Raw genomic sequence first — 15,453 nt, 5'->3', positions numbered from 1 at the left:
GTGAGAAGAAGTCAGTCACTCACTAGACAGAGAATATTCTGGGTAGAGGAAAGTATAATTAAGAAGCCCAGATTCCTCAAGAAATAGAAAGTCAGTGCAGCATGGTGGGCATGGAGGACTTGGGGCATTGGGAGAGTTTGGGAAAACCTGGAGAAGTGAGGTGACATCAACAATGCAGTGGCTGGCAAAGGCAAAGACAGATACCAACGTTCACTGGAAATCATCTGGAGAGGTAAAGAGAAGCCAAGAGACAGGTACCCAAGAAACTAAGGCAGAAGATGATCTCACAAAAGAACCATCAAGTAAGATAAGGATAATAAAGAATAGTTACGAGTTTGCCAAATCCAGTAGGTGAAGGCCTAAAAGAAAAGAATCTCATGTGCAGTGGGTTGAGAAGTGAATGAAAGTTCAAGTATAAAGGATGAGTATACAAAACTCAAATAATTTGACTGCAGAGGGAAGGGGAAATAGAGTGTGGTTTTAACAGGGAGTGGTGGCTCTTTGTTTTCTTTTTAAGATAGGGAAGATTTAAGTAAGTTTATGTGTAAAGAGGAAGGATCCAAAGGAAAGAGTGAAATGAAAAAGCAAAGTTTTAGAAGAGGTAGAAGGGATGGGATCTAGAGCTAGGGTCAAGATAAGGAGGAGATCATATTTCTGAGGGGAGAAAAGTTGGGGGTTCAAACAGGGTACTGGTAGAGGTTTGCAAAGAGAAATGTGAGGGGATCTGTGTGGTTGTTCTTAGTCTTTATATAGCTGGGCATTGTTATGGGAGCAAGTAGATTTGTCTGTAGAGCATTTTTAAAGGCAACAATCTGCACAGTAATTCCATTTTCTCCAGTGTTTCAGCAGCCTTAGAACTGGAGAAGCAAATAACCTACTATACTCTGTCATCTATAGCATTTTTGCAGTTTTTAAGGAATTTTGCCTCTCATTATAAAAATACACAGCTCTGCCTACCACTCCAAGAAAAAATGGAAAGTTCCTTGATTATTCTTGATACGTCTTCCTCAGTGCCTTGAACAAAGCAGGAACTCAATAAATACTGGCTAAAAGAATGGGTATAGTACATAGTATTTTAAAACATTGCAATACAATTCAAAAACATCCTTTACTTCATCACCTCATATAAGTCAATGACATCACAAAGACGAAGTTTACTACTTAAGTCAGATGTTTAGAGCAATAATGTAACAGATTAGGATACCCCCTTTAATTAGTCACTTGTTTTAGCAAAACACATCGCTAAAAGTAATGTTGCCTTATTTCATGAGAGTCTTAAAACACAGCATCTCAATCCCAATACTTACTCTAAATGAAAATAAAGATGAACAGTTAGCTAACTGCTTTTAACTCAGAAGCCCTATATATCTGCATTCCACTTATAACCAAAACTATTTACCTCTAAACTGTAAAAGTTGCTTTAAATCACGGTCATTTCCAATAGACTTCATACACAGCCAGAAACCTTCTCTGATTTCTCATTGTTTTGAATTACTCAAATGAGGAGATCGCTAGAGAACAGCATCAACCGAATACCACCTCCTGATCCAGTCTGTTTACATTCCATCATGCACACGCTCATCCACACACAACCAAACAACTAGTTTAGGGATGGGCACCATCAACAGCACCCTGTGGACAGACCATCAAGCACCAACCTTGCCCAATGTGGGTTGGAAGCTACACCTGAATTGCCAGCTCTTTGATCGCTGAGCACCTCCAAAAGGTGAGACATCGTTTTACTTACGGGAATACTGGGGGCAGATCCTGTCTGTCCAAATACCACACAAATTAATTAGAAATACCAAACACGCACCAAGTGCAAATGAAAATACCAAGTCTTTTTCTTGAAAGAAAATGTTGTCCACTGGAGAAGGAAAAGGGGGGTCCAGCAAGAAAAAAGGAATAGGAGCCCCCACCTCCAACATATCAAATGTGTGCAAATATCCCTTCGAAACGACTTCTACAGAATCGGAGGTCCTGGAGGATCTCTGATCCAGGAACCAAAACCACCTCTTGGCCACCTGTGTCCAAGCAGAGCAAAGTGGTTTGGATAGGAGGGGAGTTTCGCAGAGGGCCTCCGCTCCCAAGTGGCACAGAGGTCCGTACAGGAAAGCTGTTCAGCAGACAGAAGGCGAGAGAGTCGGCAGTCCAGGGAGAAGAAAATGGGGGCAGCGAAGAGCAAAGGGGATGGACGCCTGGCTCCAGCCACAGCTGTCACAAGCTAGATAGATCAAAGCAGTAAGACGAGCCTCCTCCGGCCCCAGCTCCGGAGCTCCCTTTACCTGCCCCTAGTCCCCAGACACAAACATACAACACCCACACGTACACACCTGCCCCGCGACCCGCAGGTGGCACTCTCGCGGTCAAGGGCGACAGGAGACTCGGAGGGCGACGCGCCGAGTCCGCGGCGCAGGTGGCCCGGCTACTCCTGAGGCTCACCTGCGGAGAACCGGGGGCCCGGGGCAACTCGCCTCGGCCCCTCGGCCCCCCGCCCCCTCGTACTCACCCAGATGATGAGGCTGTCGCATAACGGCAGCTCGGACTGCGGAAGCGGCTGCGTCTCTTCCATGGCCGGGGCCGCCGTCGACTACGCCGCCGCTGACACCGACACCTCCCTCCTCCCCGCGCTCCGCCAGGAGCCGGCGTCGACGACCTGCTCGCCGGCCGGGAAAGCTCGGTAGCCAGGCCCAGCGCCCGCGCGGCTCACGCGCGAAGCCTCGCGCGGCCGACGTCGCCGGCGTAACCCCCTCCTCGCCAACACCCCCGTCCCCGCTCCGCCCCGCTCCGCCGTTCGCCCCCTGCCGGGTCCGGCCAGGCTGCGCGGCTCTGCACCTGAGCCCCGCCCCCTCCTGCCCCTTCCCCGCCCCACCCGCCCCTCCCGTCCTCCCCCCCTCCTTCCCTATCCCGCACACCTCTTCCCGCCGCACTGAGTGACCAGGGCGCGCACCAGTCACAAAGAAAGTAGGTGCTCGAGAGGGGCGTGCGGGGCGGGAGGGGGCGGGAAGAGCGGGGATAGGTTGCGCAGGAGGGATTGCTGATTGGACGCACCGTCTTGGCTCCGACCAATCAATGTGAGACAAGACAGCCTCCGGGAGGGAGCGCGGGAGGGTGGGAAGGGGTTTGTGACCTGGCAGGTGCGGTGGGGACGGGGGCGGGGAGCGCGCGTGCGCGGCTGGGCGATGTAGCGGCTGAAGCTCACGCTGCCCCAAGGGCAGAGGAGGCCGCGGGGCTCCCAGCGTTAAGTAGGGCGGGCTCAAGCATCTTCGCGCCTCCTTCCTTCCCCTCAGTAGGGCAGCTCCTGGCTACACCTGTGGAGATCCACACTGCTGCCCTCGTGTCTTCAGAAATAGATCCTACTCGAGATAAGGAGAGCTGATTTTCTCCCGGTCGCTCATTGGAAAAGGACATTTTCCTTTGCAGACATGGCAAAGAAATGTGTTTGCTAAGGGGGGAGAATACCATAAAGCTGCTTAAGTTAAATAAGCTCGCACAAGATCACAGAGACGGGCAATTGCATTTTAAATGGGGCGAAAAGGAAGACCATTTTCAGGTAGGAAAATGGAAAATGAAATAATCTTTTTTAGTTTTCAAAAAACATGGAAGATAACAGTGTACAATGCTTCCGATTTTCCTTTGGCGGATGAAAATTTGCCTTTTCTGCGAATGTTTGTGAGGGAGGGGGTGGCGTAGAGTTGGAAGCTCTCCAAGGTACTGATGTATGGCTTAGGCTGTTGAAATGGGTTGGGATATTCTTACTCTTACTGTTGATTTCCATCACTTCACTCATTCATAAACTCATCAGTTCATGCTCTGTGTAAAAATGCAGCTGGCTCATTTATATTGCCACGGTCTTTATATTTAGACATTGAAAGTTTAAAACTGATGGATAACTGCAATTAAAAGCCCTCAAATGTAAATCAGTCTCATTCTAAAAATACAGTACTTGCATTTGCTATCAAGTCTCTTAACCTCATTCTAGAACTTTCTTACCCCATGTGGAGTCATTTTATATTTCTGGACAACAGCAACATCAGTAATATGACTTAACTGAAAAGGAAAAGGAAAGGGAAAAGATCTAGGAATTGAAGACCTGGTCTGAATCTTGACTTTACTCCCCACTGGCTGTTGACAGCTTTCTCCTATGGAATTCAACGTCCACATTTCTAAAATGATGCTGATGACACTGACCTGCCCCGTCTCTCTCACAGGGGCAAAACTGATAATGGGTGTGAAAGAGTTTTATGAATTAAAAACTCTTTTGCAAATATGAGTTACTACAATCATACATGCTTATCACTAAGAGTCACAGGTGACTGAAGTATTCAGAATATTTAAGAAGAATAATGGGGGGGGAGGAACTGAGTTATCCTTCTGAGCGCTGTAGGAGCAGAGAACAGATCCTAAGGGAAGGATGCTCGGTTGTCTTCATGATACTAGATCTAAAGGAAAACTATGTGAAGCATATGATCAGTGAATTCAGAAAAGAAGAAATACAGATAGTTCAAGGAAATGTGAAAAGATTCAAAAAATTAAAAACATAAATCATTGAAATAAAACAACAAAAATAATGTTGAGAAGAGTGAGTGCACTTTCATACAAAACTGGAGCAAACATTTTAGAAGAATTTTTCCAATTTTCTATCAATATTTATCAAGAAACTTTAAAATATCCATACAATTTAAACCCATGACTCTAGAATTCCACTTATGGCCATAAATTCTATTGAAATAATCAGAAATGTAGTCAGAGGTTATGAGCAACATCAGGTATTGCATTTCTGTATATACTGATCAATACACATCCAATAAGCAAGAAAGGTTAACTACATTATAGTCAATGTGTAAGATAGAATATTTGGTGACTAGTAAAAATAATGGTTTGGGGAATATTTAATACAAATGTTTCATGATATATAACATTAAAAGTTTAGATATAAAAGTATGAGCCATATGATTTCAACATAATAAATATTTATGTATTTAACATGTGCACACCAAGAAGACAAAGGAATGCTCATCAAACCATCATTTTTATTTATGGATGATGTTATTTTCTGTAATCTTCTATATTTTTCAACTTGCAATTAGCTTGTATTACTTTATAATCAGAAAATAATGTATTAGAAGAAATGCCTAATACAGTATACTCTATCCTTTTCCAACTGTTGACATTCATTTCTAAAAGTTGGCATCTATATTTGGAGCATTGAATAAAACTGATTTTTAAACACTAGTTGTGGGGTTGTAAATTGGCACAATCTTTCTGAAAATTTTTTGACAATATATATCAAGAATCTTTGAAATGTTCAAAGACTTTAAGCCAATAGTTTCACTTCCAAAGCCTATTCTTTTTTTTTTAATGTTTATTCATTTTTTTTGAGAGAGAGACAGAACATGAGTGGGGGAGGGGCAGAGAGAGAGGGAGACACAGAATCCGAAGCAGACTCCAGGCTCTGGGTTGTCAGCACAGAGCCCAACACAGGGCTTGAACCCACAAAGTACGAGATCATGACCTGAGCTGAAGTCAGACGCTTAACTGACTGAGCCACCCAGGCGGCCCTCCAAAATCTATTCTAAGAAAATAATCAGATGCCAACAAATTTGTTGATTGCAGTGCTAGTTATCAAAGCAAAAAGAAAAAAAAGAAAAAGGAAGAAATAAAGAAAGAAAAAAGGAAAAAGAAACAGCCATTAAATGAAAGAAGAGTCATTAAATACATTATGGTATATCCATACAATGAAATATATTGTGGTTATTAAAATATTGTGACAGAAGTTTAACGACTCAGAAATGTTTAAAGAATAATATTAAAAGATAAAGTTGATAATAGAAATCTGTATACACAGTATGGATCTCTCCCTCGCTTTCTCTCTCCCTGTTATATGTTTAATATATATCTAAAATTTATGTATGGATCCCTATTTGTGTATGCATGTGAGTATATTTATATATGCCGAGAGAGAGAAAGAGGAGAGAAACTGAAAACAAAATAAACCAAAATGTTAGTAGTAATTTTGATGATATCTAGGTATTGGAATATTGAGTTAACTAATAATAGTTAACATAAAGTGTGGTATTGGTTTCGGGAGAAGCCCAGTGATGTATCACTTCCATATAAAATCCAGTGCTCATCCCAACAAGTGTCCTCCTTAATGCCCATCAACCTATTTAGTCCATCTTCCCACCCACCTCCCTTCTAGCAACCCTCAGTTCTCTGTACTTAAGAGTCCCTTATGGTTTGCCTCTCTCTCTGTTTTTATCTTATTTTTCCTTCCCTTCCCCTATGTTCATCTGTTTTGTTTCTTAAATTCCATATATGAGTGAAATCATATATTTGTCTTTCTATGACTTATTTTGCTTAGCATAATACACTCAATTTCATCCATGTTGCTGCAAATGGCAAGATTTCATTCTTTTCAATTGCCAAGTAATACTCCATTGTGTGTGTATACACATACATATACATCTTCTTTACCCATTCATCCATCGATGGACATTGGGCTCTTTCCACAATTTGGCAATTGTTGATAGTGCTGCTGTAAACATTGGGGTGCATGTGCCCCTTCACAGTAAGAATATGGACAGATCTTAATGTGGAATAATACATAAAAGAATACACATGTGTGTGTAAGCACACACACACACACCTGTGTATCTGTAAAGAGGGAGACTGAAAAGAGATATGGTTAAAATTAAGCACAGACTTGAGCGTTATGGAGACCTAATATGACCTAATATGATCTCTTATTGCCTGGGTAATCTTGAGCAAGTCACTTCATTTTAGTAAGCCTCCGTTTCAGTGTCTGCAAAATAGAATAATACTTGTGTATTTCTATATTGGTTAGGGATTTTTTAGTGATAAGTGGAAGGAATCAGACCTGAGTAACTTTATATTTAAAAAAAAAATGTTGCAAGGGTATGAGAAATCTTATAGATTCAGAGGAATATCTGAAGAACCCAGCATGGGCAAAAGCAGGTCCCAGAGCTGCTCATTAGATCTAGGTAATGAAACTATAGATGTCTTCTCAGGAGAACACCACCTAGATGAATACACTTAAATAGTTTTTCCGGGTCATTCTCTTCAAGATTCAAGTTCCAGAGAGGGCATCCAATTAGCCTGTCATGGGATATGTGTCCAGCCCGTTGCCAGGAACAGAGTGAGCCCCTAGATTGTCTGTCCCACCAGTACTGCAGACGCAAGGTGAATCATGGGGTGGTTGCCTTGTGTAGATGGAGGGTGGGGGAGATGGATGCCTGCAGACAAAAATAAAAACAATTTTCTCTACATAATTTCACACGGTTTCTGTGAAAATCAAATGCATACAAAATGCTTAACAGAGATCCCAGCTCATCATAGTTGGTCAATACATTTTAGCTATTATACACACTGTGTATATGTCTTGGGTGTGTGTGTGTGTGCACGCACACACATTCTTATGTTTCCCCTCATTTTTTTAAAACAAAGTATATATATCAAAATATTAGCAGAGGTTGTTCATGATGATTAATTATTTTCCAATTTCCATCAAAGTGAATAAATATTACCTTTTTAATTAAAATAAAAACAAATAAACAATAAAAGTAAAATAAATTAAAAAAATACTTAAGAGAGAAAAAGAACGGTCAGGATGAGATTTTAAACTGCATTGGGCTATGGGACACCTGGGTGGCTCAGTTGGTTAAGCGTCTGACTTTGGCTCAGGTCATGATCTTGCAGTCTGTGAGTTCAAGCCCTGTGTTGGGCTCTGTGCTGACAGCTCGGAGCCTGGAGCCTGCTTCGGATTCTGTGTCTCCCTCCTCTCTGTCCTCCCCAGCTCAAACTCTCTCCCTCCCTCTCTCTCTCTCTCTCTCTCTGAAAAATAAATAAACATTTAAAAAATTAAAAAAAAAACTGAATTGGGCTATAAGTAGATGGAGAAATGATAAAAGAGAATCGCTGATTAGGTACCTCAAATAGAACTGTAGTAGGCTCTACTTGTAGAGAGTAAATCTGTGCCTTGCACAAGCAATCGTGAAAAGGGGTGGAGACATCATAAGTTTCCCCTGTTGATATATGGATACCTTGAATGGCTGAGAGAGTACATCAGCTAGAGGAAAACTGTGGCCTGGACAGGTGTTGATCTAGACGTTCAGACATAGCAGCCAAACGGTACAAGTGGATCTCACTAGCAAAGCACTTATTCCTCAACCAAATTATTGCCCCTCCCCCACACGATCCTTACAGCATTGCTTAGGTGCAGCTGTAACTCCCAAAGTCTCCCAAACAGAAATCCTACAGATGCTTCAGAGGCAGAAGGATGGAAGAAGGGAAGAAGGGAGGAGAAAAAAGAGAATTGCAACATAGGCTAGATCTCAGCAGCAGAGAGACAGAAGAAGCCAGAATGATGTAAGATCCACCATAGACAGGGGTTAACTCTAGATGATGCCCCGTAGGAGTGGTCTGCAGTCCACAATATCCAAAGAACTACAGCAGACTCAGGCTATATCCAATCAGCATCAAGGTCCACAGGCAGTTAAACACAAGAGCAGACACTTCTAGATTGACAATTTTCAGAATCTGAGAGATACTTTGGAATGATAGTGTCCAAGCCCTGGGAAAGATTTACAAGCCCTAATTAGAGTTCTAGGGAAGAGAAATGGTGACCAAAAAAAATTGGTATTGTAAAACTGCTTCGGGCATCCGGGTGGCTCAGTTGGTTGTGTCCCACTTCAGCTCAGGTCATGATCTCACTGTTGGTGGTTTCAAGCCCCGTATCGGGCTCTGTGCTGACAGCTTGGAGCCTGGAGCCTGCTGTGGATTCTGTGTCTCCCTCTCTCTCTGCCCCTCCCTTAACCTCTCTCTCCCGCTCTCACTCTCTCAAAAATAAACATTAAAAAAATAATAAAACTGCTTCTTGTTCTTAGGCCTGCGATCCCAGTGGGCAGTAATGTCTAGCAGCACCTATAACTCATCTAACTACTGTACTGGGTATAGGAAAGCAAGACCAATCCCAGACACTTACTATGGGTAAGCTTTGGCTTTCTAATAAAAAGAAAGTCTTGGACAGAATAGACTCGGATACTCAGTAGGTCTGAACTTTTTTAGGTGATGGGATTGGGACAGACTTCATCTCCACAAATATTTCCAGCTGGGTTTCCTTTGGACAGAGACTGGAGGAAGGGGATCAAGACTGTGGACCTACTTCCCACTGTATAAAAGGAAATACATGTCTATTCCTCACACTGGCTAGGAATTGAGTCCTTCTATGAAATGCTTACTGGGAGACTGTACGGGACACCGAGAATTTTGCTTCTGGTGCCTTTACAGACTTAAGTTTAAGAGACTTTTATATGACTTAGTGGAACTGACTTTTAATACATTTTAGTTCAGCACTTAGAAACAATGTTAACACTAACCTGGTGGGCTGCTCAAAGAGAAGTTATTTGAAGATTTCAATGGAGAGGAAGTTCAAATTAAGAGTGAAGGCATCTCTGTTACTAGGACATGTATATCCATAGTACAAGGGATTTTAAAATTACACTATACACAGCCACATTGCAGGAGGTAGACTCTGAAATGGAAGATTAGCAGGCAGGAGGTTTATGAAGAAGCAGTCTTGGGAATTGAGAGCTTGGGAATTGGAGGAGAAGGATTAGAAGCACAAGTGCACAGTGGGAGAAAGCAGCCTGGGGTGCGGTCCTAATGAAAGCTTCAACCAAGCCCTGGGGAGCTCTGAAGCTAGAGTAGCCCTTCCAGGTTTTCCGAGATTGGATGAGAGGGGGTTAGTTTTTTTGCCTCCATGCTGCTGAATCCCTGGATGTGAGCTGTCCTGGAAAGGTGGTGTGCCAGCCAAGGCAATTCACAACAGGATTCCCAGATGTTGGGGATCGGGGCATCACATCACGCTATCTTCTGAACAGCATCCACAGTCATTTTTGGTGGAGCTTGTGTGCCATCACCCAGAATGGGAAAGCATGGTGTCAGAAATGGACAAGCATCTCTAATTGTGGCAATAGTGTAACTGCAAAGTGAAAGCGGTCACAGAGGAAGACTGTTGACGTTCTTGTTTCTTACACTGAAAAACTCCAAAATGGAAAGGGGTTGTTGTCACACCTATAATTTCATATAGGGGCCTGGTGGCATATAACTAAACAAATGCCACCTTGGAGGATTTAAGACTTAAGTACCTGGAAACAAAAATTACAAAAAGATAAATCACAGCTCAGGATGATAATAATATAACTTGTATGATAAACTGGTGGGAAGGGAGGTTTAGTTTGCCATTTACTGAGCTAAAATTAATATAACCATTTTATTAGACATATTTAATTCCACCCCAGGGTGCTGGGGTGGCTCAGTGGGTTAATCATCCAACTTCACCTCAGGTCATGATCTTGCAGTTAGTGGGTTTGAGCCCAGTGTTGGGCTCTGTGCTGACAGCTCAGAGCCTGGAGCCTGCTTCAAGTTCTGTGTCTCCCTCGCTCTCTGCCCCCATCCCCTGCCCTGCTCATGCTCTTTCTCTCTCTCAAAAATAAACATTAAAAAAGTTAAATCCACACCAAAGTCCTAAGTGAAATAAAATTGGAAATAATTATTTTATCTTGTCTTAAAGTAACTCAGATGAGAACAAATAAAAAAGGTATATATTTTTTTCAAATACTTAAAAACAATAAGTAATAGAAATAGACATTTAGTAAAATGTACTGATAATGTAACCAATCTAAAGTATCACTGAAACATAAATTCTGTTCTTCAAATTTCAGTTTAAGTGAATCACAAGACATATCATTTTACACTGTTAAAGAGATGATCCGTGCTCATTATTCCATTGGTGACCTATTTTTTATGTACAAAAATCCTTCTAATCCATGTAAGCAGATTTTTACAATAAAGGCCAAACACTGACACATAGTGGCTAATCATTTAATCCACAGATGTTTGTCTCTAAAAAGCAAGTAAAATCTAACTTTACACTATAACTACCCAAGGTACCTTCTATTGTTTCCAAGTGTATTGAAAATTAGTATTTCAAAATGAATTCTTTAATTTATATAAATGGAAAGTGGATAGAATCATGTTCTTGAGACGAGATCCACATAAATAAGAAGAGAATGATTTCTAAAGAGAACAGGAAGCGCTATGTTAGAAATACTGTTTATATTTTATTATAGCCTGAGAAAACCGTATATGAAACCACTATGGCTGACTAAACATGGATTCTGAAACCTCTACACATGTATCAACTGAAAATACATTAAGGTGATATCTGCCAGAGGAAATGTATCTTGCTCCCTCCCTCTCCATGTGTTACATAGTATAACTTATATAGAACATAATATATCTTAAAATACCAAAACTGCTAGAAAGAAGAAATTATCAGGTCATTTAAGGACAGAAGAACAGTGGCTTACCTAACCATAAGCAATAATAAATGGGCTGTAGGAACAAAGAAGGAAGCGCCAGGAAAGATGTGTGAAGGGTTTGTTGACATGAGCAGTTGTAGGAAATACTGACAGTAGTAGGTGGTTGCTGGAATTTTTGAAATTACTTAACCAAATAAACACATACTTGGTAGTGCAATTTGGAAATACTTTCCAGAGATTGTAAAAAGAGACAAACAAACAAAACAAAAAAACAAAAACCCGAAAGTAAAAAAAAAAACACCCAAAAAACAAAAAACAAAAACTGGTCAGAGCTTTTAGCCTTATACAGAAAAAAGACAAGCTGCACATTTTATTAAAGTAGGGGACTTCACACTTTGATAATGTTTTATATGAACGCAACTAGTAACCAAGGAGATACCCAATCCTGAGGCTATCAACACCACCTAAAATTTATTGAGTATTTATTAGGTGTTATGCATTATTCAGAGGGCTTCATCTGTGCTAATTCATTTATCCTTAACAATGTGACAAGGTAGTAATACTTTCAATTTTATAGATGAGAAACTGATGCATACTCAAGCTTATATAACAAATAAGCTGACTACTTCAGAAAATCCTTCCAGATATAAAGAGGAGAATCCTCATGGGGGGATGAGGGGGAGGTCAGAATGGCCTTTTTAAGCCTTATTGAAGTATAATCAATAAACAAAAATTTGCACATGTTGGCTATGTACATATTGGTGAGTTTGGACACATGCATACATCTGCAAAACCATCACCACAATCAAGGTTCTAAACATATCCATCCCCTCCCAGAATTACCTTGTGTTCTTTGTGTGTATTTTGTGTTAAGGACTGATTTTTAAAGAGGGGAGCCTGGGTGGCTCAGTCATTGAGCGTCCAACTTCGGCGCAGGTCGTGATCTCAGGATTCCTGGGTTTGAGCCCTGTGTCTGCTCTATGCTGACAGCTCAGAGCCTGGAGCCTGCTTCAGATTCTGTGTCTCCCTCTCTCTGCACCCCCCCCCCCAACCCCGCTCATGCTCTGTCTTTGTCTCTCAAAAATAAGTAAATATTAAAAAATTAAACAAAATAACTTATTTTTAAAGATAATCATGGCAAAATAAAATATAGCATGTATAATTCTTCAGTCATTATTGTTTATATATTCTCCCTTGTTACTGAAATATTTTTTCAGGCAGTCAAGTTTCTTTTTGTTCAACACTGGGAAGCAAGCAAAGCCATCACATCTAGTTGAGTGAAGTTAATTGTTACCTGTTAGAGAATCTGCTGACTGAAGGTTAATGACTACAATAGATGATTCAGAGACCTTGAACATATTTTGACACTTTTTTTAATTGAAGTATAGTTGACACACAATGTTACATCATTCAGGGGTATAACACAGTGATTTGGCAACTTTATATGTTTTTCTGTGCCCACCACAAGTGTAAACTTGAACTATCAACTTCAAACATAATTTTCCTTATAAACTTCACATGATTTTTCTGAAGAGTAACTAAATTGGCCATTTGGATTACATACTGACCTACTCTTGGGGGGTTATTTTTTTATGTACAAATTTCTTTTTTTAATTATAGTTACATTTTTTTCTCTCTAGATAGATATAGATGTAGATATATTTCAAGAGTAACAAAACTAATTATTGTTTACCCTTAAATACTTTCATCATCTATCTTCTTTTTTTATTTATTTTTATTAGTATTTTTTTAATATATGAAATTTATTGTCAGATTGGTTTCCATACAACACCCAGTGCTCCTCCCAACAGGTGCCCTCCTCAATGCCCATCACCCACCCTCCCCTCCCTCTCACCACCCCCCCCCCCATCAACCCTCAGTTTGTTCTCAGTTTTTAAGAGTCTTTTATAGTTTGGCTCCCTCCCTCTCCAACTTTTTTTTCCTTCCCCTCCCCCATGGTTTTCTGTTAAGTTTCCCAGGATCCACATAAGAGTGAAAACATATGGTATCTGTCTTTCTCTGTATGACTTATTTCACTTAGCATAACACTCTCCAGTTCCATCCACGTTGCTACAAAAGACCAGATTTCATTCTTTCTCATTGCCAAGTAGTATTCCATTGTGTATATAAACCACAACTTCTTTATCCATTCATCGGTTGATGGACATTTAGGCTCTTTCCATAATTTGGCTATTGTTGAAAGTGCTGCTATAAACATTGGGGTACAAGTGCCCCTATGCATCAGCATTCCTATATCCCTTGGGTAATTCCTAACAGTGCTATTGCTGGGTCATAGAAACTTTTTTTAATTTTTTGAGGAACCTCCACACTCTTTTCCAGAGCGGCTGCACCAGTTTGCATTCCCACCAACAGTGCAAGAGGGTTCCCGTTTCTCCACACCCTCACCAGCATCCATAGTCTCCTGGTTTGTTCATTTTAGCCACTCTGACTGGCGTGAAGTGGTATCTCAGTGTGGTTTTGGTTTGTATTTCCCTGATGAGGAATGACGTTGAACATCTTTTCATGTGCCTGTTTGCCATCTGGATGTCTTCTTTAGAGAAGTGTCTATTCATGTCTTCTGCCCATTTCTTCACTGGGTTATTTGTTTTTCGGGTGTGGAGTTTGGTGAGATCTTTACAGATTTTGGATACTAGCCCTTTGTCCGATATGTCATTTGCAAATATCTTTTCCCATTGCGTTGGTTGCCTTTTAGTTTTGTTGATTGTTTCCTTTGCTGTGCAGAAGCTTTTTATCTTCATAAGGTCCCAATAGTTCATTTTTGCTTTTAATTCCCTTGCCTTTGGGGATGTGTCAAGTAAGAAATTGCTGTGGCTGAGGTCAGAGAGGTTTTTTCCCGCTTTCTCCTCTAGGGTTTTGATGGTTTCCTGTCTCACATTCAGATCCTTCATCCATTTTGAGTTTATTTCTGTGAATGGTGTAAGAAAGTGGTCTAGTTTCATTCTTCTGCATGTTTCAGCATCTATCTTCTAAGAATAAGGACATTCTCTTAAGATAACTGTATATAATTATCATACTTGGGAAATTTAAATTTAATATTATTATTTAATTTGCAATCCTTCTTTACATTTGCCTAATTGTCCCCCGTCTCCCCCCTTTTTTTCCCTCTGGGATCCAGAGTCAAGGATCATCCCTTGTGTTTATGGCCATATCTCTTTTATCTCCTCTAATCTAGGTTCGTTCCCCAGCTGGGTGCATGCACGCACACATCTATGTATGCATTGTGATATTTCATGACAGCAACATTTTTGAATAGTCTAGTCCAGCAAGATTTGTCAGATTTTTTCTTCATAAGATTTATTTCATGATCATGTTTAGCAGAGATTATATTGTGAGCTCAGTGCATCACTTTGGCAGGAACATGGTATTGGATTGTCCAATTATGGGGGGGGGTGTTAAATTTTATCATTTGGTTAGTATGGTGTCCATCAGATTTCTCTATTGTAAAGATATTTCTCCCACTGTAATTAATAAGTAATTTGAGACTGTGTGAATATATGGTTCCTCAAAAGTTTATCACACACTGCTTTTAGCATCCATGTTAATTACTGCCTGAATTAATTATTGCTATGGTGGTCATAAGATGGTGATTTTCTATTTCTATCATTCCTTTATATCTATTAGTTGGTACTATTCTATTTTTTATAATAAAAAAAGTTTTCCTCTTCTGTCCATACCCACCTTTATTTTTCTAAGTGTAAATATGGATTCATGCATTTATTTTTATTCAATGTGATATAATCCATTCTTGTCACTATTCATTTTAATCATCAAACTGTCCCAATGTCAGCCAGTGGGAACACCTTCAAGTTGGTCTCTTGTCCTTTCTGCATCCCTCCCCTTCTATGCTTCCTGGGACAAGATGTTCCAGATTTCCTTGGTGTTTTCCTGTCCCTATCCTGGAATCATCCATTTCTCTAAGAGACCTTGGCTCTGTTTTGTGAGGAATGATGTTTAGTATGGCTGAATTTCTGTAACCAAACCAGGTTCCATTTTATAATTATAATTTCATTCCTCAGACATTAGATTTTAGTTCCCTGTTAAACAAGGACATTTCTGTAAAAATTTAATATTGAACCTACTAGTCATT

The 15,453-nt window shown here is 40.6% G+C and overlaps 1 protein-coding gene across 1 annotated transcript in view; it reads right to left on the bottom strand.

Annotated features, from left to right (window-relative positions):
• The window catches only part of HOOK1 (hook microtubule tethering protein 1), a 67,635-nt gene extending 64,653 nt beyond the window's left edge, over nucleotides 1-2,982 (bottom strand). Inside the window, exons 1-2 of the mRNA XM_042997389.1 lie at nucleotides 2,916-2,982; nucleotides 2,510-2,656 (exon numbers count right to left, since the gene is read on the bottom strand). Coding sequence (XP_042853323.1) covers nucleotides 2,510-2,572 — 63 coding nt within the window. The 5' untranslated portion in view covers nucleotides 2,573-2,656; nucleotides 2,916-2,982. The remainder of the gene's footprint in view (nucleotides 1-2,509; nucleotides 2,657-2,915) is intronic.
• Between the last annotated feature and the right edge of the window lie 12,471 nt (nucleotides 2,983-15,453).

The sequence above is a fragment of the Panthera tigris genome, chromosome C1 (assembly GCF_018350195.1).
Source record: "Panthera tigris isolate Pti1 chromosome C1, P.tigris_Pti1_mat1.1, whole genome shotgun sequence".
NCBI classification, from domain to species: Eukaryota; Metazoa; Chordata; class Mammalia; order Carnivora; family Felidae; genus Panthera; species Panthera tigris.
The sequence above is the reverse complement of the archived record's forward strand: the minus strand, read 5'-3'. Positions and strand labels throughout refer to the sequence as shown.